General features: G+C 35.1%; 3 protein-coding genes across 4 annotated transcripts; 2 read left to right on the top strand and 1 right to left on the bottom strand.

Moving 5' to 3' along the window:
• The first annotated feature begins 877 nt into the window (after window positions 1-877).
• Window positions 878-6,107, top strand: LOC107762936 (nuclear transport factor 2-like). The gene is made up of 10 exons (XM_075249185.1): window positions 878-1,031; window positions 1,169-1,223; window positions 1,366-1,503; window positions 2,635-2,923; window positions 3,014-3,237; window positions 3,424-3,595; window positions 3,943-4,064; window positions 4,187-4,252; window positions 5,142-5,208; window positions 5,466-6,107. Exons 2-10 carry the CDS (start codon window positions 1,173-1,175, stop codon window positions 5,756-5,758), a joined length of 1,422 nt encoding a protein of 473 aa, XP_075105286.1. The 5' UTR covers window positions 878-1,031; window positions 1,169-1,172; the 3' UTR covers window positions 5,759-6,107.
• A 7,811-nt stretch (window positions 6,108-13,918) lies between these two features.
• On the top strand, window positions 13,919-18,069 carry LOC107827764 (uncharacterized). Of its 2 annotated transcripts, XR_012707383.1 has the most exons (5): window positions 13,919-14,142; window positions 14,528-14,641; window positions 16,327-16,431; window positions 17,505-17,806; window positions 17,891-18,069. XR_012707383.1 is itself a non-coding variant. In XM_016654965.2 (4 exons), exons 1-4 carry the CDS (start codon window positions 14,046-14,048, stop codon window positions 17,753-17,755), a joined length of 567 nt encoding a protein of 188 aa, XP_016510451.2. In that variant the 5' UTR covers window positions 13,919-14,045; the 3' UTR covers window positions 17,756-18,069. The 2 variants fall into 2 exon arrangements, 1 of the variants encoding a protein (XP_016510451.2); XM_016654965.2 differs by having other exon boundaries at window positions 17,505-18,069.
• Window positions 18,070-18,399: 330 nt separating this feature from the next.
• On the bottom strand, window positions 18,400-22,800 carry LOC142175508 (uncharacterized). Its single transcript, XM_075242407.1, has 3 exons — window positions 22,665-22,800; window positions 19,057-19,517; window positions 18,400-18,972 (listed from the first exon to the last, which is right to left on the bottom strand). Exons 1-3 carry the CDS (start codon window positions 22,798-22,800, stop codon window positions 18,400-18,402), a joined length of 1,170 nt encoding a protein of 389 aa, XP_075098508.1.
• Window positions 22,801-23,045: the final 245 nt, after the last annotated feature.

Here is a 23,045-nt window from a genome sequence, read left to right as displayed (position 1 = left end):
AGAACTTGTATTTAAGTTGTAGATAAATTGTAGATTATGACTGAATTTGTACATTTTTGTAAATATGAAAACTTAGACAAACCATATAAAAAAGTTTAAAATCTCGTATATATATACGAAAAATCAACAAAAGAAATTTCATGCTCATCGAACCTCAAACTTTTAAGTAAGGATGAATAAAGCGCATTAACAAATGCGACATCATACTAAGAAATTAGGTTCGTATTGGGACCGGACTAAATTTAGATTTGTGCCGAAAAATCCCACATTAAAAGGTAAAATGTTCTCAACCAAGGTGATTTCATACGCATGACTCGAACATCAAACCTCTATATATGATAAAAGAAACATTTACCATCCTTTAATTATTTCATAAAAAAAATGTTGCGTGGAAGAAAAGTAACTTCCAAATTCCAATATCCAAAGACCTTTTTCATGATTATTTACTCTTTCTTTGGCTTAGAAAAAATGAAAATCAAGCAAACAATGGGCATTGAGAATTTGCTCCGTTATTAATGAAATTAAATATCATATTAATTTGATCATAATAACAGTATGATTATTAAACAAAAAATATAAGAAAGTACAAAATTGTTCAATTTTCAATAGTACAAAGCAAACAACAATAACAACAACAACAACAACAACCCAGTGTAATTCCATAAGTGGGGTTTGGGGAGGGTAATATGTACGCAGACCTTACCTCTACCCGAGGGGCAGAGAGGCTGTTTCCAGGACAAAGCAAACTTAAATCATTTTCCTTTAATTTACTAATTTGTGTAGTTACACATTCTAGTAGTAATAATTACATAACCATGTAGCAAAAATAAAAAATAAAATAAAATAAAATACAAGAGTTAAAAAAAAAAAAAATTGAAAAAAATGCCAAGCAAATAAACCCTTTTCCGAAGATTCACACTCCTTCCTCTGCAAAACCCTAGAAATACAACCCCTTCCACTGCCATAGCAGAGAAACAGAGAGAAACAATCAAACAGAGAACTTCAGGGCCTATAACACCACATATATCTAGGTACAAGCACCTCATTCTTTTGTTTTCTATTTTTTTTTTTATTTTTTTTTTTATTTTTTACGCGCTATAATTCTGTTCTATCACTTACTTAGGGTTTTGATTTTTGATCGTATAATTTTGTTGCCTTTTCATTTAAGGCATATGGAGACTGCAGCGGCGGCAGTAGCACAACAACCCGTCTCTGCTCAAGTTGTGCGTATACCCTTTTTTGAGATTTTTTTCATTTTCTGAGCTCAGTTCTGTTTTTTTTTGGGTATTCTCTTCTTATGGGGTTGGGGAGGTTAGTTGGATATTGAATATGGGTTGATTTTTTGTTTTTGTTTTTTGGATATAGGTTGCAAATGCTTTTGTGCAGCAGTATTATCATATACTGCACCATTCTCCTGGACTAGTTTTTAGGTTTTACCAAGAGATAAGCAAGCTTGGACGACCTGAAGACGATGGGTCGATGAGCGTTACAACTACAATGCAAGTAAGCTACTGAATTGGAACTAACCTGTATTTTCCTTGTCTAGGCTTTTTTAGTGGTCGTTTGGTTATGAGGATGTGGGATAATGATCCCGGGATAAAATGTGTGATTATATTATTCAAATACTTTTGGTTGAACTTAGATTCCAGTGTAAGCTATCCCGGGATTGTTTATACCGAAATTGTGATATTATTTTTATACCACACTCTATCTGAGATAACACTTTTCTCCCCCAATTTAAACTTAAAGTTTATCAATGTTTATCTGGTGGAAAACCTAACACATGTTTTATATTATGCGCTTTTATATACCAATAAAAGTATATCCAGTAATAATCTCTGTCATTATTTAATCGTTGTATTATAATCCCCACATTATAAATCTATTATGAACTGGTGACAAACAAAACGACCCTTAGTTTGTTTAGAGATTTTGTATGTTAGGTAGAAAAAAAGTAAAGACTTTCTAGTCTTAAGTTAAGAGTCCCTAATTTGTTTTTAAAGATAAATTTATTAAGTGCCGGGAAGAACTTCTAGTGATAAAGAGCCCTTACTTTGTCTTAAAAGATAAATTATTAAGTATTGGAATGAAACATGTCCAAATGGAACAAAGTATATAATGATGAGTCATATAATCGACCACAACTAGTTTGGAATTGAGAAATAGGGTTTTGCAGTTGCGTTCTTTCTTGTGTCCTTCTCCGGGATCTTAACGTAGTTTGTGAAACTTTCTTCCATTGTGTCCAAACTACGTGCTGTTTATGATTATAGCACTGTGTCTTTGTTTCTATTTGTCTAGTTGCAATTTTTTTACAATAAAGGCGATGTATGGGCTTCAAATTTTAATAGTTGTTGAATTGATTTTACGTTCTGCACTTAAGCGGTTAGTCATGGATCTGTTAAATGCTGTGACGTGGAGGCATGCGAAGATTGCTGGTTCAGGGTTTTGGGAATATAGAATTATTATCTATTCCAAGACTTTGAAAATTGTCAAACCTTGATCTACTCACGTTTCATTATACGGACGAGATGGAGTTGACAGTTTACTTTGCCACTGTGCTTGTTCTCTGTGGTAAGTTTTGAGTTTAAGATTCTAAAGCCCGTCATTTTCTTTTGTTTGATGTCAAACACACAGGCAATCAATGATAAGATACTCTCACTAAACTATGGGGACTTCAGAGCGGAGATTATATCTGTGGATGCGCAAGAATCCTACAATGGGGGAGTGCACGTCCTTGTGACTGGATTATTGTCTGGGAACGACAACGTGGTCCGGAATTTCTCTCAAACTTTCTTCCTAGCACCACAAGACCGAGGATACTTTGTTCTGAATGACATGTTTCGATATGGAGACAGTGTCAATCAACATGTTACTGCCGAGGTCCCGGCAACTAATGTGGTGGCTCCTGTGACTCCTGAACAAGGTAATATAAGCTGATAGGTTATTTTTTTTGTTTGATCGTGACCTTAAATTGGAACTGAGCATTGAAGTAAGTGTTTTGTATTTGTTGCAGATCCCCCTCCGGTGCAGCAGAATCACATGTCTGAGCAGAGCTCACCATCAGTGGAGGAAGCTAATGAGGGAGAAGTTTACAACCCACCTGAGAATGGTGACATGCCTGTCAAAGAGGAAGATCCTGTTGCTGAGGTTGTTGATGAAATGCAAGACGACTCTCAAATAGCAATTGAATCTAACATCAAAAGTGAAGATGCTCCTAAGAAGTCATATGCTTCAATTGTAAGTTCCCCCCCCCCCCCCACCTCCCCCCAAAAAAAACACTGAATCCTATGGCTTCCGCATGTTTATTTGTGAAGGGTTGAACAAGATTTTGAAGGTTTACCGTTTATACATAAGAGATTTTTGGAGGGGGGAGGGGTATGATGGACCTTTATTAAGTTAAAACAATTTGCAATATTTTTTCAGGTCATGCATCTCAAGGAAAGTGCTGCTAGTTTCTCCCCTCCTCCCGCACCTGCTCATCGGAAGCCTATGGCAAAGAGCGTTGAGCAAGCGAATCAACCTCCTATAACAGCGACTGATGGCCCAGCTTCCAGCATAGATTCTGTTAATGACGCGAATAACCAAGAGGGAGAAGGCATGCAACTATGCTATTGTGCTCCCATTTTGTACTCCCTTCGTCCTAATTTATGTGACACTCTTTCCTTTTTAGTCAGTCCCAAAAAGAATGTCAATTTTCCTTATTTAGAAACAATTTATCTTTAAAATTCCTTCTTTACCCTTAATGAATTAATTTAATATCACAAATATCTAAGGTCTGTTTTAGACCACAAGTTTCAGAAGTCTTCCTTCCTTTATTAAACTTCATGTCGAGTCAAACACCGCCACATAAAATTAGGACGGAGGGTGTATCTCTTTTTAATTTTGTCTTGCTGCTAATATATTTGATATCTTATTCATATGTTCGCTTTTAACTGCTTCCAGCAACTGAAGGCTACTCAATCTACATAAAAGGCTTGCCTATGAGTGCAACTGTGGCATTACTTGCAGATGAGTTCAAGAAGTTTGGGCCTATCAAGACTGGAGGCATTCAAGTCAGAAACAGAGTATGTGGTTTGTCCTAACATTCTAACTAATTAAGGAAAAAACAGAGTAATTTGTTGGTTAATGGGTTTCTTTTTTTGGGCGCTTGCTGATTCTGTAAACAATTGTAATTGGCGGATGACAGCATCAGGGATTTTCGTTCGGTTTTGTGGAATTTGAGGTGGCTAGTGCTGTGCAAAAAGCTATTGAGGTATCTTCAATTTCGTTCTCTATATATCATGTCTAGTTTATTAGTCTAACAATTGTATTGCTTCGAGAATCATTGATAAAATTTGTTTTTATGCCGATTAAGATTATTGTGGCTTACTGTCTTAGCTAATTTATTCATAGCTATCTGAAATGCCAGGTCTAGGCAAATTGCGAATTGGTATACTTAATCTGCACTGTATTTCGATAAAACTTTGTCAGATTTCCCTACAATTTCAATTGCTGTGATGAATCCTTGTAGAAGATGAAATGTTTGGGATTCTTCGGAGAGACCAAATTATCCTTGTTAACTCTTTAGTGGTCCATCAAATAGAATGGCTAAATTTCATGTAGAATGTACTGGTTATGAGCCTTGTGAAAGTCTTTATGTGTTCAATTCTTCTTAGAAAAATAGTATCTCCATCATGTATTAGAGTTAATACCGGAAGTGCTTAAGATAACTTACATAGTCCTTATATTATGTATACTTTTATACGGTGTATTCCAACTCATGTATGTTTTTTTATGTCTCGTGAACTTCTATCTAGGTAGGTTTCATCATTAGTCTTACTTTACTATTTTGGGAATCTATTGTTTCTTCTTTGCAAGTTTTGTATGATGCAATTACCCTTCTGATCTTCAAGTGTAGTAAAGTTTAACCACTGGCCTTACATTGTTTCTTCAATGTAAGGCCCCAACTATAGAAGACCCCAACTATTTCCAGACCCAGTTTAGTTGATAAATCACTTTTTAAACGTGTCTTATAAAATGAAGAAATTAATTTTACATAGTCAAGAGTATTAATCTTTTAGTGATATCATAACAATTTGAGTATTTTTATGCTGGTATCAACCTACCATTTTTCTTGATAAGTTTTTTCCTCTATATTTCAGGCATCTCCAATTTCAATTGGTGGACGCCAAGCTGTTGTTGAGGAAAAAAAGTCCACAAATTCTCGAGGCAAGTTTAATATTATCCTTCTGAAGTAATTAAAGAATGAGTGTACAGTTAATTGCTGGAAAATTTTGAAAAAAATGCACAAATGACATGTGGTAGAGTTCTTGAGAACAAGAAATTGAACCAACTTTTAGCACCAGGAGCTGTTCTTTGTATTTCAGTTTTCGGTTATCTTATCAGTTCTGTTCTCTATAGCACAGGGACATACTCTCTTTCATTTATCGATTTTTTTTTTGTATTAATTATCCTCCACCTTTCAGGTAACAACAGGGCTAGATTTCAGTCCGGAAGGGGTTTTGGTTACAGGAATGATGGAGTAAGAGGTCGAGGAAACTATGGAGGTGGCAGGGGTTACGGTCGAGGTGATTTCGAAGGAAGAACTGAGTACAAGGGTGGCAACCGCAGCTGGTCATCAAACCGTGGTGGGGGCGATGGATACCAGCGAACTGATAACACAGGTGGCAATGCTGGGCGACCGAATCGTGGTGGAGGGATGCCTAACGGAACAGCCAAACACACAACAGCATGGGTTTCTACTGCACCTGAAATATAGTAGCTTAAAAGCAAAATTTCAACTGATTATAGTAGTTCTGAAATTGGCATTTTCTAACAGTTGACGTCCCGGGTAGGAGAAGTTTTGTCAGGAGCAACGATATTTTTGCAAGAGCTCTTTTTGCTAATTTTCAGTTCCCTAATTTCCCCTTTAATTGGTATAGGTGGGGTAGGAATTGAAGGTAGGAATTTAACTTCAAGTAGCTTTGGTTAAGTAGTATATAGAGTATCTAAGTCCCTAGGAAGAGATTATTCAGTCATTTTTATAGGCCTCTCTATATCAGTTGAATTGTTTTTATTTGGAGGCTATATTATAGCAATTGTGGAAATGAGTTTATATTAGCTGTAAATCTCTCATGGATTCTATTATCGGTGGCAGGTAACAGGTACCCGACGGAATAAGATTATCAGCCTATACAAAAGTAGAATGCTACATAATTAGATTAATTGTTGCACTATGCTAGAGTATGATACATTAAATGAGAACAAAACTATTTACTTGATAAGTAGTGTAAATTTCTTCATGTTCTCCTTGTTGCTAATTCAATTCATAAACTCTCCTGTGTAAGTTTTCTCACGGATAAAGGAGGTTGCGACAGATTGACAACCAGCGTAAAACTAGTTAATTTATAATAAATCCCACACAATACATAATTGTTGTTGTAGCTAATTTAATTCATAGAAAGCCAATTTCATTACAAGCCATCTCCACAGTGCACCTTCTTGTTCTTGTTTACATGATGTAGCCATCCAAATCCTCTAAATGCCTTAGAAATCTTGACAAAATTAGGCTTTCCCATGCCCAAATTCATCTTTCCAGCTGAAAACTTTAATGCCTGTAAACAACACAACTGTTCATCCATTTCTTCTTCAACCTCATCATATTCTTTTTTATATCCCTTCAATTCTCCTTTCTTTTTCAAACTATTTTCCCTTTTTCCCTTGTTCTTTTTGGTGTCCATTTCATGTGATTCCCACAATAAATCCATTCCTTCACTATTGCTATAACTAGCATTGTGTCTTTCCTCAAAAAGTTTGCATGCTAATGTCCTTTTCCACTCTTTTTCTTTCCTCATTGATCCATAACTAATTCCCACATTATCAAGATTTTCACTAAGTCCCTTAGAATGGACATTTTTCACTAGTACCTCCTCCTTTTGTTTTTCAATATTTTTTTCAACTTTTTTCACTTCCACATTCTGACTCCAAGTTGTGTTTTCAAACTCATCTACTTCTCCGAAGAAATTTTCCAATGTCTTCTCCTCTATGACATGCTTAGTACTCTCCATTTCAGCTGAATTTTCTTCTAAAGACTCATCTTTGTCATGACATGAAGAATCAAGAAAAGGGGTGGTTTCACTTTCCTCAGCTGATATATAGTCCAAAAATTCAACAGAGTTTTCTTTAACATCAATTGTCGACGTGCCAAACACGATCTTGTAAGCTTCACATTCCTCCAACTTGTCAGTTTCATCATCTCTTTGTGATTTTAATCTTGATTCAAAGAACTTTGTGGAAGTAGAGTTGTTGTGAAGGATGAGAGTTGGAGAGATAGTAAGAAGGGCAAGAAGCAAAAGGGTAGTTGTAATGAAGAGAGGAGAGAGGAAAGAGAGGAGTTTAATAAGGTAAGGTGAGAAGAAAATGAAGTATAAGAAGTAGAGAGGGTGAGAGAAAATGAAAGAAAAGAAGTGGAAAAAGTATGACATGAGAAGACTCAAAATTTGAGGCCTAGTTGAAGTAGTACAACTTCTTGGCAAGCACAACTTAGACATTTTTCTTAATATTAGTAGTTCAGTATTCGTTGATGTTGTTGTTTGCGTACTTGTCGTTTTGAGAATTAACGACTAGATTCTGTTGATTCACCATCCATTTGTCCTTAAATTATAAGAGGTTGAAAAAGAACTTGATTGCGAACACTCTTCTTTTGTTCTAGAAAATTGTAATAATCCAAAGAAATTCTCCTGGCTTAACTACTGGTCAATTTATAACGTGTCACATACCCTGAAAACAACAACAACAACATTTAATAAGTATGTGAAAATTAGTGGAAGGGAGAAGAAGAGGGGATTGAAAATTGGAAGATGGAGAAGAAATGGAAAAGGAGGATTTTGGTGTTCTATTTTGTTTGAGTAGAGAAATGTTGTTGTGATTGTTATAGTAAATGTGGTGTGAATGAAATGAATAGAATGTGTTATGTCTCTCTATAAACCTCTATTTGGTTGTGTGAGAATCTAAAAAGGAAAGTAATAATAGAGGGAGAGAAACATCATTTCCTTTGGAAACTTTTCTTCTTTAACTACCATATAATTTTACCTTTTTCTCTTTGAAATTTGCCTAAACTAACAATGGAAGGAGAAACATCATTTCTTTTGGAAACTTTTCTTCTTCTTTAACCACCAAATAATTTGCCTTTTTCTCTTGAAAATTAGCTAACCACCCTGATTGAAATCGTACTAACCCCCCCCCCCCACCCCCCTCCCTTTTAGTACTCCTATTGCTAAAAATAAGCGGATTAGATAGTTTATAATTAGTTCAAGTTTTATCCACCAATAGTGTAAAAAGTATTAATACAATTAGATCATTTAAAATCAATTGCAAGTTTCTACGCTAAGGCCTCATTTTTTTTTAAGATTAAGACGTCCGAATACACATCTAAGTGTCAAAATGTGTGTAAGATTAAGATATCTAAATTTGAATATATATTTAAATATTAAGATGTGTATGAAGATATGAATAATAAATTATTAAAATTGTTTGATTTTTAACATCTGAATATATAAAAATATCTTTATTTGAAAAATAATAAACATAAAATTCAAATGAAATACTAATTAATCTAATATTCTATCAAATGAAATATATAATTTTTTAAAATATGGTAGTTATTAGTGGTGATGGCTAACGATAGTACTTGTGAATGCCGACTAGAGGGTGGTTGATGATAATTTTGGTTGATGATGGTGGTTCAGGGTAGTAGCTAATGGTGATTGGTAGTGGTGGCAATTATTATTGAGGATGGTGGTGGTGGATGGTGATAATTAATAATAGCAGGTGGTGGTGGTAGTTGTAATTGAGGAAGGTGGTAGTGGGTGGTGGTAGTTTATAATGATGGGCAGTGCCAGCTATGGTTATTGATGGTGATGAGGTAGTTAGTTGTGGTTGTTGAGGTGGATTAGTGTTAGTTGTGATTGAGAATGATGGTGGTGGGAGTGGTGGGTGGTGGTAGTCGATAATGGTGGCGCCTAGATGATGGTGGTGGTGGTTGGGTATGGTAGTTGTGTGTGGTGTGGTGGTAGTTGATAATGGTAGCTTGTGGCAGCAGCTAATAATGAATATAGGTGATAGCATACTCATGAAATTAAGTCTATGTTATAGATCTTAATCATATAGACATATTTAGACCCATTAAGTGGTTGTGAAATAAAAAAAATACTTAATAATTAAGATGAACAATTAAGATTTAAACTTTAAAAACAAACACACTTAATGTTTGAAATCTAAATGATTAAGATTCAGAATTTTATTAAGTGCAAACAAATGAGACCTAAGTTTAGGTCTTAACCCCGAAGAATGGCAGATAGAGTGTAGTTTAGGGTTCGGCCATACCCAATAGTTTTAGTTTAAGTTTTGTATTTTTCTTTAAAAAGTTATTAAATATATAAAAATATTAATTTAGAATTCATTAACTTAAAAACTAGATCCGAACATATAAGCTTCATAGGAAAAAAAAAAGAATAAGGAATGGAACATACAAAAGGTTTCTAGTTTAGCTACTTACTCCCTCCGTTCCAGTTTATGTGAACCTATTTCCTTTTTGGTTCGTTCAAAAAAGAATGATCCATTTCTAAATTTGGAAACAATTTAGCTTAAACTTACAATTTTATCCTTAACGAGAAGCTTTTATACCCACACAAATACCCTGGGTCCCTTTTTGACTTATTTAGGACCACAAGTTTCAAAAATCTTCTTTTTTTTTAAACTCCGTGCCCAGTCAAACAGGTTCACATAAATTGAAACGGAGGGAGTAATAAATAACTCATCTGCATAGTAGAAAAGCAAAAAACTTAGTCATAGATAATTCCCCATTATTCACTTGCCTATACCTACTATTAAGAAATTCATTTTTTTTTTAAAAAAAAATTAACAAAAAAATAAGAAAAAGATTCAAATTTATCCTTGAAGTATGCGATTTGTCTTATAATTGTCGTGTTTACATTTTGGTCCATGAAGACACTGTTAATTTTGTCTCATATTTGCCTCATCCTCTACAATAATTTGAAGCACATTTAAACAATTAAAAAAATCTAAATATGCTCCTGAACGATGTAAAAAGTTCAAATATAGCAGTACATGACTCATCAGACCAACTTTTTTACTATTAAAATCATTAGTGAAAGGGGCTCGAGGCGGATTCAGGACTTGAGTCTTATGAGTTTCTACCATAATTTCAAATTAATATGCAATAATAACTGGGTTCACAATCAGATATTTACTAATATTTGGTGAATTTCTTAATATAAATACATGATCTACGCAAGAGTTACTGGGTTCCCGGGAACCCGTAATCTATGCACTAGGTCCGCCCCTGAAAGGGGCGTATTTGTGATGAAAGATAACGATGAAACTTTTCAAGAACCAAAAAGTAAATAAAGAATAAATGCAAGACAAATCGTAGACGTTAGAGATATATTTGAATTTTTCCCAAAGCAGTGGATATGTGACTGCTCTTCCCTTAATCAGAGTTCACATGTTAGCGCTTTCCTCGAATGAGGCCCTACACGCCGCGAATCTGGATATAATTGGGCTTTAATGCGGATACCGGACACCGAGTGGAAACAAAAAAGTGAAGTGAGGTTAATAGAAAGTGTGATTATGGAGGTTTGATGAACTTTCACATGGGATACCAATATACCACTCAATTGCATGCTATTGGTAGCTATTTTTCATGTCAAAAAATGGATGTCCCACAATGTCTGTTGTTACCATTTTAATTATTTACTTTGACTCTCTAAAGGGTATCTAATGATAATTAAATGAACGTTAAATAATTTTCTATTATTACAACTTGTTTGAGTTTTTATTAGTTATAGAAAATTGTTTACATGTAAATTATTAACTCAAAAACTGTAAATAATCTGTGTCTAAATCGCACCTACAACTAATAGTAGGTGATATTTGTCCCCATGTTACTATCTAACGGATGATTTCACGATGGACACGGAGCCGGATCTAAAGTTTATGAGTTATTAATTTGTCATCGAATTCATAATTTGTTTTATTTACTGGATATATATATATATATATATATTAAGAAAATCATATTAGTGATGGTGCCAATGAAATACAACGTCGATCATGGTGACAGGGTGTACAAAAAAAAATCGACAAACCGCACCAAATGATAATCGAGTCAAATCGAAAAAAAATCCAACTATGGTGCAGTTTGATTTGATTTGGTATTAGAAAAAAAATCCGACCATAATTGATTTAGTTTGATTTTAACTAAAGAAAAAGTCAAATCAAAACCAAACTAACCCGATATTATATTTTTACAATATTTAAAAATATTTTATACATAATTATATTTATTGTAATATAATTTATAAATATTTCTTAAATATTTTTATATTTTTATCTTTTAACGTATTGTTTCAAACTTGGACTTAAAAACTTAAATGGTCCAATAAGTTTCATAGCCCATAAATATAGTAACTCAAAGAAAAGTTTAAATCAATATTAATGCTAACAAAATAAATTCACTATAGATGAGAATATTGTTGGATATCTATTTTTTTGTTTTGCATTAGTTTACAGTGAAAGTGCACAACTTAGTTTATTTTTTACTTTAGTATTAATCATGTAATTAATAGCACCTATTTATTCTACTTATTTTAGCAGTAGTACTTTTTAATTATGTTCATTTCATTATGGTATATTAATTCGCAATATTTATTTTATTCAATTTTGTTATCTTTATTATTGAATATTTTAGTACAATGCTACTCATCTCATATTATTTGGTGTTATTTTTTGAAAAATATATTATATAGTGATATTCTATTAGAATTAAAGAAATATTTGGAGTAAAAACTATATATTTGTGCTATGAAGATTTTATTCGGACCCCCCACCCCCACCCCCAAAAAATGGAAAAGTTTGAGAAAATCGAGATTGAAAAATTCAAATTTATTGGTTTTGTTTGATTTATAAATATAAAAAATACGATACCATTAATTTGATTTGGTAATTAAAAATCGAACCGATCCGACTCGTGTACACCCCATTCAAAAACTATTCTCTAACTCTGTCCATGTTTCACGTTCAAATCACCAAAGGGACCTATCTAGGAAAAAAGGACCTTCCTTCACTAGCTTTTCAATCTTTGTCCCCTATGAGGCATTTAGTCAATTACGTTAAACGTGTAGATAATAATTACATCTTCTTTTCCCTACTTATCTTTCCAATAATGGTAATAAAGTAACTCTAAAAATATAAAGTTCACATTACTTAGCTTATTATTGCTACTACTAGTTAAGATGTACACATCAAACATCAATAGATTTAATTTAGATGATTTCTTATCATACATTATCGTAAGGATAGAGCATAAAATCCGAAAAATAAAAAAATCAGACCAAACCGAATCGAACCAAATTAATTTAGTATTTCGGTATCGATCGTTTCTTCGGTATTAATTCAATATAATTTTTTCACAAAGACTTGGTACGATATCGAAACCTTATCGAAACAGACAAAAAATACCGATTCATATCGATCTATTTTAGTACGGTATTTAACATGCACAATTGATAAACCGAATACTAAAATACTCTATCGAATACCGGAGTATCGAATGCCCGCCCGCCCACCCCTACATTATTGGACGACCGAATCAATTCAACCTTTAGCACTTCCTATACTATTTTCGACCAGCTCCACCTCGATAAAAATGAACTAAAAAAGAAAATAAATAAAGCTTAGGTGGTTTTAGTAAGTAAAATGCAAAATAATTAGTTTACTTTTCGAATAAAGTTACCCATTAATAGTTAAAGAAAAAAATTATACATAATATGGCAGAGATGCTGTCAAATATTGTGATGCCCTCTAAGAAAACCTGACAAAAAATGGATATCATTGAACTTAAAATATCGCAGCATGCTAGTGACATTGTCCGTTTCAGATAGGTTCCCACGATTTTAAAACGTGTCACTAGAGTCTAATGTTTATTTATTTATATACCCAACATCTCTTTTGTACTTTGTCGATATGAAATTTACCTAGAGTGTACACCTCCGTTTGCTGGCTCCAATATAATATACTGGAGACTGGAGCACCGGTGCTCCAAACTCCAGTATATTATGCTGGATCGGTATATTATACTGGAACTCCAGTATATTAGATTGGAGTTCCAATACAACTCACTAGTGATATTGTCCGCTTCGGGTATAATCCTGCACCGATTTAAACACATGTTACTATAATCTAAGGTTTGCTTACTTATGTATCCAGTATCTCACGCGTATTTAATTTACATAGAATTCGCCTGGGGTATCACATACCGTAAAAATAGCACGGTCTAGCCAGTTTTCGAACTGGTCATTCAAAAATAGCCAGTATTTGCTAAGTCATTGAAAAATAGCCACTATTTTGCTGCAACAAGGACCGGTCCAGTATAATATACTGGAGTTCGGTGCACCTGTGTATGAACTTCCAGCATATTATGCTGGATTGATATACTTTGTTGGCTCCAGTATAATATATTGGAGACTGAAGCACCGGTACTCCAAACTCCAATATATTATGCTGGACCGGTATATTATACTGAAACTCCAGTATATTAGACTGGAGTTCCAATACAATATACTGGAACTCCAATATATTATGCTGGAGTATTTTTCTGGATTTTGAACAGTGTTTTCGTTCAGATTTATCTTTACATAAAAAATGGCTAAATTTCGATTACTTTTGAAACTGTGGCTATTTTTGAATGACCACTTGTAAATCTGGCTATTTTTGAATTTCTCCCTCACATACCTCATTTCAGAAATTCTAATAGTTTAAATCATACAAGTCTTTATTTGGGCTTGTAAAGCCCAACATGTTTTACAAATTTGGGCTTTATTTGGTCCAGCTTTAACTACTTTTAGCCCAAAGTTCAGTCAAACTTTCCTCGTCGAAAATCCCATATGGGCTTCCGGGTCCTCGACCAGCTCCGATTCCGATCACTGCCTTCACTTCCATAGAAGATTGAAATCATCAAATTTGGAAAGAGAAATCCACTGAATCCAATGGCTTCCATTAGTAAGAATAACACACAAGAAGAAGTTTCTCCTTCTTCATCAGTGAATTGGAAAGAACGGATTCTTCTTCCTACTCTATTAGCTGGTATTTTTTGCTCTCCCTAAACCCTAATTTTCATTCTATTTACATTTTTTTTCGACTGTGTAGCTCCTTTATTTGAAGTTTTTACCAACTTTTTCTTTTCCAAAATTTTAGCTTTTATACAGTATCATCTGTCCCAATTTATGTGGCAGTATTTGACCGGTTATTAACTAAATTATTTTTAAATATGGAAATGTATCGTTTACATAAATTGGGACAGAGGAAGTATTAAATTAAATGGTCTGAATAGAGGGAGATGCATAAAAAGGATTTGTATAGTCGATTTTACTTGTTTAGGATTGAGGCGTAGTTGATCGAATTGATTGATTGAGATGAGTGTTTGTCTAACTTTTTTCTTTTGTTTTGTTTTTCTTCCGTTTGAACTTAGGTGCGGCTGGTGGAGGAGCTGGTTTGATATCAAAGCATCGGAAGGTTCACGGCTTAGCAAACATTTGTACAACTTATGCGACTAATTTTGCTATTGTTACTGCATGTTACTGCGGTAATCTCACTATTTTACTTGTTTTAAAATGTTTATAATCTCTCCTTATCAACTTTATTACTAAAATGTCTATATCCCTTGAGCATGAAATGTAGATTCAAGTCGAGTCGAATTTGATTCGAAAATGGTGATGGCGAATTGTGGCATTTTGTTCTCAAATAATTGAAGATTCCATCAACTGGGCTTCTATTATTTGTATTATTATCACCTTTGGTTTTGGTTGATAAGTCCAGCTTGTTCTATTGTTACAAAGTAGTATTGGAATTAAATCATGCCGTGGAAACAACCTCATCCAAAAATGAAAGGTAATGTTGTGTACAATAGAGAAAATGTGGTCCGACTCTTCCCCGGACCCCGCTCATTGAGAATAGTACACCGGGCTGCCTTTTTGTTAATATTATAATTAAATTAATAGACTGGGTTAAAGACTTAGTTGTTGTTTTATTGCACTTCTATTAGGTCTTGTGTCTGTTAGGAGTCCATTAATTTTGGTTAGATTTGAATGACCATGCAGAGATTTACCGATTTCGAGAAGAGAGAACCCCTTGTTTGTATTAAAAGATAAACTAGTTAGCATTAGAATGGATGTACTTGAATGGAGCAGAATGGATACGGAGGATTCAAGCCAACTCCAACTAAGTTTGGAATTGAAGTTACTTGATTGATTGTATAATTATGGTATTGAAGTTACTTAATTGATTGATTGATTTTACAATTATGGTATTGAAGTAGCTCGATTGATTGATTGAATGATTTTACAATTAAATATCGGTCCGTGCCGTTTATAATTTGGAAAGGCTGATAAGTTGGTTTTCTGTTCAGATTTCTGCTTCATCTGCTTGCATCTTTCAGATTCCATGTGTAATTTTGACAGTCTTTTGTTTCATCTTATCTGCATTTCTGCAGATAGTTAATGCTGGAACACTGCTTTTGTCGTGATGTTGATGACGGCTTTATCAAAAAATTTAGTGGTCATCTAGTCTAGCAGTTCATGTCATGAATAAACTCTTCTTTTTGCAAACCATTCTTCTTCAAAATGTGAATAACAGCTTTATCCCACACTGTTATCAAAGGCTCATCTAAGGCACGCTTAAGCCCTGAAGCTTAGAAAAGCTCAAGGAGGACACTTTGCCTCGCTTAAGTTGCTCTTCAGGTTAGGCAAGGCACTAAGGCGTGTGCCTCAATGCCCATGAGTTCTATCTTGAACTGGGCGGTAGTGAACAACAAATATTATCAGCAAATAAGTGTATTAGTTGCTGAGGGAAACAACTGGAGTGAATTTGTTTATTTTTTCTTGAACTACATATGTATTTTTAATTTTTCCCCTTAGTTGCGCCTTTTTTAATAAAGCCCGCACTTTACTTGCGCTTAAAGCCCAAATCAACTTGGAGCGCCTTTTAGAGCTTTTCGCTTTTGACAACACTGATCCCACAACAAGTTGATCCCTATCATTTATGCTTTTAGATTTCTTCTTTGCAAGATGGACTGACCCCGTAACAATGTCGAAACACCTGGCTCTGAACTTGGGACATTGATTGCACTTAAGATTTATCTGTTACTTACAAGTCTATGGGTCAATGGTAGTAAAAAGAGTGAAGATAGACCTATTACAAGTTTGCTGCTGCTTCTCTCCATTATCACTGAAGACTGAGGTTAATATATGCTTCTTTGTATTTGCTCGGCAGGTGCACGTGAGTTTGTAAGAGTAAGTAGAACAGGAAAGCCTGATGATCTGTGGAACTCAGCAATTGGAGGCTTTGGTAGTGGTGCTGTACTTGGACGCCTGCAAGGTTAAATTTGCAATTCTCTCTCCTCCTCAATCTGTTTGTGTGTGCTTGCCAACACGTCAAAAGCTCCAGTAGGGACAGGATAATTTGAACATTAGCTGATCATGTGGTCTTACTTTAAATGACATCATGTGTTTAGTTATTTAAAAAAAATGGTATGTCTATAATTAATCATGGTACAAACAGTTTCAGTGACCGAGCCTCTTCTTTGATTTTGCATGGTCATGCTTGCTGCTTGTTGAAGTCACATTACGGCAGCTAGATTTTTTAAATACTGCCCTTTTTTCATCTTTAACCGGCAAAAATTCTTTAACGTCCCCATTTGCGAGGAGATCCAAAAATCGAGGAGACTGTTGACAATAGGTTCATAGAAAAACATCAATAGGTTCGTCCCCATTTTGCATTCCTTGCAAAATGATTGTATGGAGAGTCGTAGGATGTCGGATGCTGAACATGTTTTGTTAGATTCAGCTTAAAAATTGAGCTAATTATGCTTCTTTTTCCCCTTTCTCTTCAGTTTGTGTTCCAATGATTTGTCATATAGTGAACAACAGTTACTATATGCACTTAGTACTTTATCATACTGGTTATACAACACAAATAACTTCCCTCAATCCCAAATTAGTTGGGGTCGACACTAACATTTTTGTGATATTAGCTATGGGTTTGATACGTATCAAAAAGGTCTTGTATAGTTGTATGGGGTTGATACCTTTTATCAGTTCAATGCGAAGTTTATATGCTCATGAGTCATGATGTAGAAGCTTGTCGAAACAATCTCATTCTCATAACTACTGAAGTAGTTAGTAGTTTGCCCAAACTTAAGATTTCCATATTGGACAATTATTTTGTGCAAAGCATCCTTAAGCTTGAAGCTTGCACTGCGCAATCTGGAAAATGCTGTGTTGTCCATCAGTTTGGATGCAGTTTGAGTGGAAATTTTTCATGAAGCATTTCATCTATGCTTTTCACATCTGAGATTTCCTATGTGCTTGTCTCTTAAATGTACTATTGATTGTGCTCGATATTTAAGAACCTGATAAATGGTTTGCTTGTTCTGTTGGATGATATATCAGGAGGTCAACTTGGTGCTGTGCGTTATTCTGTCATGTTTGCAGTTGTGGGAACAACAGTTGATTATGCTACTACAAGAGCAAAACCAGTGTTGAGAAGCTACTACGACTCTATAGTCAATAAGAGAGATGATTGGTTAAAACTTCCTGAATGGTCGCCAATCAAAGTGCTTGATGAGGAGGCTCTTGCTGCAAAGCGTGCTCGGGAGGAGGAGCTATACAGAAGTGTCCACAATCTGAAGAAGGAATCATAATGTTTTTCTTAGTTATTTTCTTTGCAGGAGGCATCATTTATGGACTGAAAGGTGGGAAGCAAAGCATATAAGCAGTATACTTCCGTTTCGTGGTTCTTTATCTTTGAGAAAATATCTTTTTCTGTTTGAGTGCAGTTTCTTTGAGTGGTTACTATGACAGATCGTAGAAACAGAGATTGCAAAACATATGATGGGTGTTCTACATTTTTGTGAGCTTCCATTGCAGGTAGATTTACGCTGAAGAAAAACGCATATTCTGAATAAATATTGTACTTTATTAGCTGGGAAATGGCAATAATTTTGCACTTGAAACCTTAAATTAACCCAAGTACAAGTGGTAATGTTGCTTGCTTCTAGTTATCAAGTTCTGCCATTTTTTCACAATTTAACAATTTCTTTTGTAAAATGCAGAAGGATATTAGTGATACCAATTAGTTGAACTAAGTTCTTGTTATGTTAGTATGTTGCTTTAGGTCCAATGTTTCTAGGTGTCTTTTAATATTGTGAGACATTTACATGTTGGTAGAAAATATAGAGAACTTTTAATACTTTTTATTTTTATTTCTAAATTTATTTTATACAACATTAGATTGTGATAATTTTTTTTTGAACGATAAGGAAGCATATATATTAATAAGCAAAACTTACACCGAAGTTACATAGTCCCGAAGGACATTACTATTGTTTAAAGTTACTAGACTATTACAAACACTGGTACTTAGTTGCTTAATTCCAAAACAAAGGCCTTGCATGTCCTTTTCCAAAATAGCTTCAACAAAAAGAGGTGGGCGAGCAAGGTGATAGCATTTATCCAGCTTGAAATCCTTGACTACTTCCTTAGCTAGGCAATCTGCTACTACATTTCCTTCCCTAAAATTGTGCCTGATCACCGTAGATTTCAGTCGGTGCATCAATGATCTGTAGTTAAGTAAACATGCATTAGTACTGGCATTCTCATCCATAAGCATCTTTATTATATCCGTTGAATCTGATTCAATCTCTATAACAGTATATGGCATCTCCACAGCTAATTTTAATCCTTGCTCCAATGCTAAAAGTTCAGCCTGCAAGGAGCATGTTATATAGCAATATTTTGTAAAACCCATGATCCATTTACCAGAGCTGTTTCTGAAAACCCTTTCTATACCTGCATGAAGCTTTTCTTTCAAGAATGCCCCATCAATGTTAAGTTTTATCTTGTTTGGAAGAGGTCTTTCCTAGTGAATTTTAATCTTGATTGAAGATTTTTGTATGGGATTTTTTTCAGTAAAGAAGAGAAATTCCCATATTTGATGGAGAACCTGGCTAGGATTAATATCCACGTCCAAATTGTTTACGTTGTTATTTCTATTCTTCCACAGATTCCAAATCGAAAAAGGGAGAATATTTTTCCAAGCATAATGGTGATGACTATCTTGTAGATGAGAATTCCTTAAAATAGCTAACCAGTTGGATTGTGCATTACTCCGATTGATTATTAGACCAATACTAGACCAATAACGGATAGCTATAGGGCAAAGGAGAAAAATGTGAGTGGCATCCTCATGTCCTTGTTTGCATATAGGGCAAATAGGATCAATATTAATACCAATATAGTGAAGGTATGTTCTGCAAGGAATTTTATTATGCATGCATTGCCAAATAAAGAACTTGATTTTAGTAGGACAATGTAGATCCCAGTGATTATCCTCTAAAAGTTTGTAGCAGGACTTGGTTATAAACATGCCATTGCTATTCATATCCCAGGACATTAGATCCTTACCTATTGAGCATAACAGCATAGGAGTAATCTTGATCTTGTTTATTAGATAAGGGGGTAGGTCAAAAGAAATTTTTGAGATATCCCATTGATCATTAATAATTAGCTGACTAAAAGAGATTGAGTAATCAAATTTATGGAGAGGACCTTCTATACAATGTCTAAGGCTAGGAGCATTATGAATCCATCTAGAAGTCCAAATATCAATATTAGAATTTTTGCCCGGATGCCACAAGGTTCCTTTTATAAGGATTTTGTACCCTTTTAGAAGGGCTGCCCTGCCCAGATAAAGGAACAATTTGGGGAAGTTTTTTTATGGGCATATTTACTAGCAATTAGTTGAGCCCAAGGGTTGTTAGGAAAATTAAAAAGGCGCCAACTAAGGCTAGTAAGGAGAACAAAATCTTTTTGGAAGGCTGATTGAATTCCTAGGCCTCCTTCAGATTTTTGCTTAGTGACTAATTTCCAATTTACTAAATAGATTTTTTTCTTAGTATTAGTGGTACCCCATATATGATGGAGCTAAGACTCGGGTTAGGACAGTTGGAGGCGGCTCCGACCATTTTTCGGTTGTTACGGGGTTGCACCAAGGGTCTGCGTTCAGCCCTTTCCTATTTGCCCTGGTGATGGATGCCATAACGCATCATATTCAAGGGGGGTGCCATGGTGCATGCTATTTGCTGATGACATAGTCCTAATTGACGAGACACGACGCGGCGTCAACGAGCGGCTAGAGGTTTGGAGACATGCCTTTGAGTCTAAAGGTTTCAGGTTGAGCAGGACGAAGACGGAATACCTCGAGTGCAAATTTGGGGCCGAGCTGACGAAAGCAGGAGTGGAAGTGAGGTTTGACTCACAACTCATCCCTAAGAGGGGTAGTTTCAAGTACCTTGGGTCAGTTATTCAGGGGATCGGGGAGATCGACGAGGATGTCACACACCATATAGGGGTGGGGTGGATGAAGTGGAGGTTAGCGACGGGAGTCTTGTGTGACAAGAAAGTGCCACCGTTACTAAAAGGTAAGTTTTATAGAGCAGTGGTTAGGCTTGCTATGTTGTGTGAGACCGAGTGTTGGCCGGTTAAGAACTCACACATCCAGAAGATGAAAGCAGTAGAGATGAGGATGCTGAGGTGGTGCGGGCATACAAGGATGGATAAGATTAGAATGAAGATATTCGAGAGAAGGTGGGCGTGGCCCCCATGGAGGACAAGATGCGTGAAGCAAGGCTGAGATGGTTCGGGCACATTCAGAGGAGGAGCACTGATGCACCAGTGAGGAGGTGTGAGGACTGGCTGTGGTGGGCACGAGGAGAGGTAGAGGGATACCTAAGAAGTATTGGGGAGAGGTGATCAGGCAGGACATGACACGACTTAGGATTACTGAGGACATGACCCTTGACAGGGAATTGTGGAGGTCGAGCATTAAGGTTGTAGGTTAGGGAAATTATGAATATTTCTACAGCGCACTAGAGAGAGACTAGCCAGTTAGGAGTTAGTCTTAGGATGCTACTGATCAACTACTGATGCAGGGCTTTATCTGTTGGATATCAGTATACCTTCCATCCTTTTCGTATTTCTTATATTGCTGTTATTTTGTTATTTTATGTTATGTATTTTATTATGAGTCTATTGATAGTACTAATATATCATCTCTTGTTGCTCTCTTTAGCCGAAGGTCTCCTGGAAATAGCCTCTCTGCCCCTCGGGATAGGGGTAAGGTCTGCGTACATATTACCCTCCACAGACCCCACTTGTGGGATTATACTGGGATGTTGTTGTTGTTGTTGTTGTAGTGGTACTCCATATGAAATCCCTTTGAATCTTATCAATTTGATTTAATGCTTTTTTAGGAAGCATAGTGTATTGCATAACATGAGAAGTCATAGCATTAAGAGTTGAGGATGCCAGAGTGGTTCTTCCCGCAATATTAAGAAGATTAGTTTTTCAAAGAGAGAGTTTAGCTCGCATTTTATCAATGACAAACTGAAAATCTTTAGGCTTTGGCTTGAGATTTAGAATTAGGAATCCAAGATATTTTTCAAACTCAACACTAGGCGTTATGTTCAATAAGCTAACAAAATGGTTAGAAATGTCCCGTGGACATTTTTTGGAGAACACAATCCTAGATTTAGAATAATTAATAGATAGCCCGGTTTCTTCCATAAACAAATTGAGGCACTGATTAATACAATTACCCGTCTTATGGTTGGCTTTACCCATTAAGGTCAAATCGTCAACAAAAAATAGGTGTGAAAAATAAGGACCCCTTGGGGTAATTTTTATCGGATCTCACTTCAAAGTATCCATTTGATTATCAATTAACCTAGACATAAGTTCCATACATAGAATAAATATGTATGGTGACATGGGATCACCTTGACAGATTCCTCTACTTGGGCTAAAGTAATTAGTCTTGGTTCCATTAACAAGAATACCAATTTTACTAGTGCAAATACAGTGCATAATGAGTTTAGAAATTTTGGGAGGAAAGTGAAAGAAAACCGGAGTTTTATGAATAAAATCTCATTCTAACTTATCAAAAGTCTTTTCGAGGTCAATTTTTAATAACATATCATATTTAGAACTGTTTGAAGAGCACATATTATTGATAATTTCTTGAATAACAATGGCATTATCGCTAGGCCTCCTATTTTTAAAAAAGCTATATTGAGTAGGGCTAATAATGACGGAAAGAAAGTGCTTAGTCTATTAACAATAATTTTTGTAATAATTTTGTACACCGTATTACAAAGTCCAATAAGTCTAAAAATTTTTAGATCAGTGGCATTGTCAATTTTCGGAATGAGGCACAAGTACGTATCATTAATACCCTTAGGGAGAGATTGTGATTCAAAAGCATCTTGGCAAAATTTTATGACTGAATCTCCAACTATATTCGAGTATCCTTGATAAAAGAAAGGGTGAATACCATCCAAACTCGGGGCTTTAAAAGGCTTGAACGAAAAAATAGCTTTTCTAATTTCTTCCTTTGTAATAGGATTATCAAGGGTGATTAAATCATTGGTTCTGAAAAAGTCATTTTGATTTTTAAAATAAGCCATCTTACTATTATTTTAGAGGTCTTGTAGGAATTATCAAAATAGTTGAAAGTGTGTTCTAAAATGGATTTAGCATCAGTAATCCATTTACCATTTTCATCTTTAAAGTACAAGATAGAGTTGACACGTTTCCTATTGGTAGTCATACTGTGGAAGAAACGAGTAGTATCATCACCTTCATTACACCAACTAATTCTTGAACAAAGCTTCCAAAAGTCTTCTTCCATTTTTAAAAAGGCATTATACTCTTGTTGGAGAGTAGTTTCCAAGTTCATTAGAAAAGGACTAGTTTGATACTTTGGCGACTTTTGAATCCTATCTAGGCGTGCCAACAGTATTTTTTTCTTTTTAAAGATATCACCAAAGGTATCATTTTTCCATGGAATGATTTTTTCTTTGAAAATCTGTTGAACCTTAGGGAGATCATTTGTTTGCCAACTAGTCCTAACTATATTAACAAAGTTAGGATGCC

The sequence above is a fragment of the Nicotiana tabacum genome, chromosome 3 (assembly GCF_000715075.1).
Source record: "Nicotiana tabacum cultivar K326 chromosome 3, ASM71507v2, whole genome shotgun sequence".
NCBI classification, from domain to species: domain Eukaryota; kingdom Viridiplantae; phylum Streptophyta; class Magnoliopsida; order Solanales; family Solanaceae; genus Nicotiana; species Nicotiana tabacum.
This window is presented reverse-complemented; position numbering and strand designations above follow the sequence as displayed.

Coding starts and splice junctions, on each gene's coding strand:
- LOC107762936 (XM_075249185.1), top strand. CDS start 1,173: ATGGAGACTGCAGCGGCGGCAGTAGCACAACAACCCGTCTCTGCTCAA. Junction 1,504..2,634: donor GCGTTACAACTACAATGCAA/GTAAGCTACTGA, acceptor TCAAACACACAG/GCAATCAATGATAAGATACT. Junction 4,253..5,141: donor CTGTGCAAAAAGCTATTGAG/GTATCTTCAATT, acceptor TCTATATTTCAG/GCATCTCCAATTTCAATTGG.
- LOC142175508 (XM_075242407.1), bottom strand. CDS start 22,800: ATGGAAGAAGACTTTTGGAAGCTTTGTTCAAGAATTAGTTGGTGTAAT. Junction 19,518..22,664: donor GTACTTTAAAGATGAAAATG/GTAAATGGATTA, acceptor TATGCTCAATAG/GTAAGGATCTAATGTCCTGG. Junction 18,973..19,056: donor TGGATATTAATCCTAGCCAG/GTTCTCCATCAA, acceptor AAAATTCACTAG/GAAAGACCTCTTCCAAACAA.
- LOC107827764 (XM_016654965.2), top strand. CDS start 14,046: ATGGCTTCCATTAGTAAGAATAACACACAAGAAGAAGTTTCTCCTTCT. Junction 14,143..14,527: donor TCTTCCTACTCTATTAGCTG/GTATTTTTTGCT, acceptor GTTTGAACTTAG/GTGCGGCTGGTGGAGGAGCT. Junction 16,432..17,504: donor TGTACTTGGACGCCTGCAAG/GTTAAATTTGCA, acceptor ATGATATATCAG/GAGGTCAACTTGGTGCTGTG.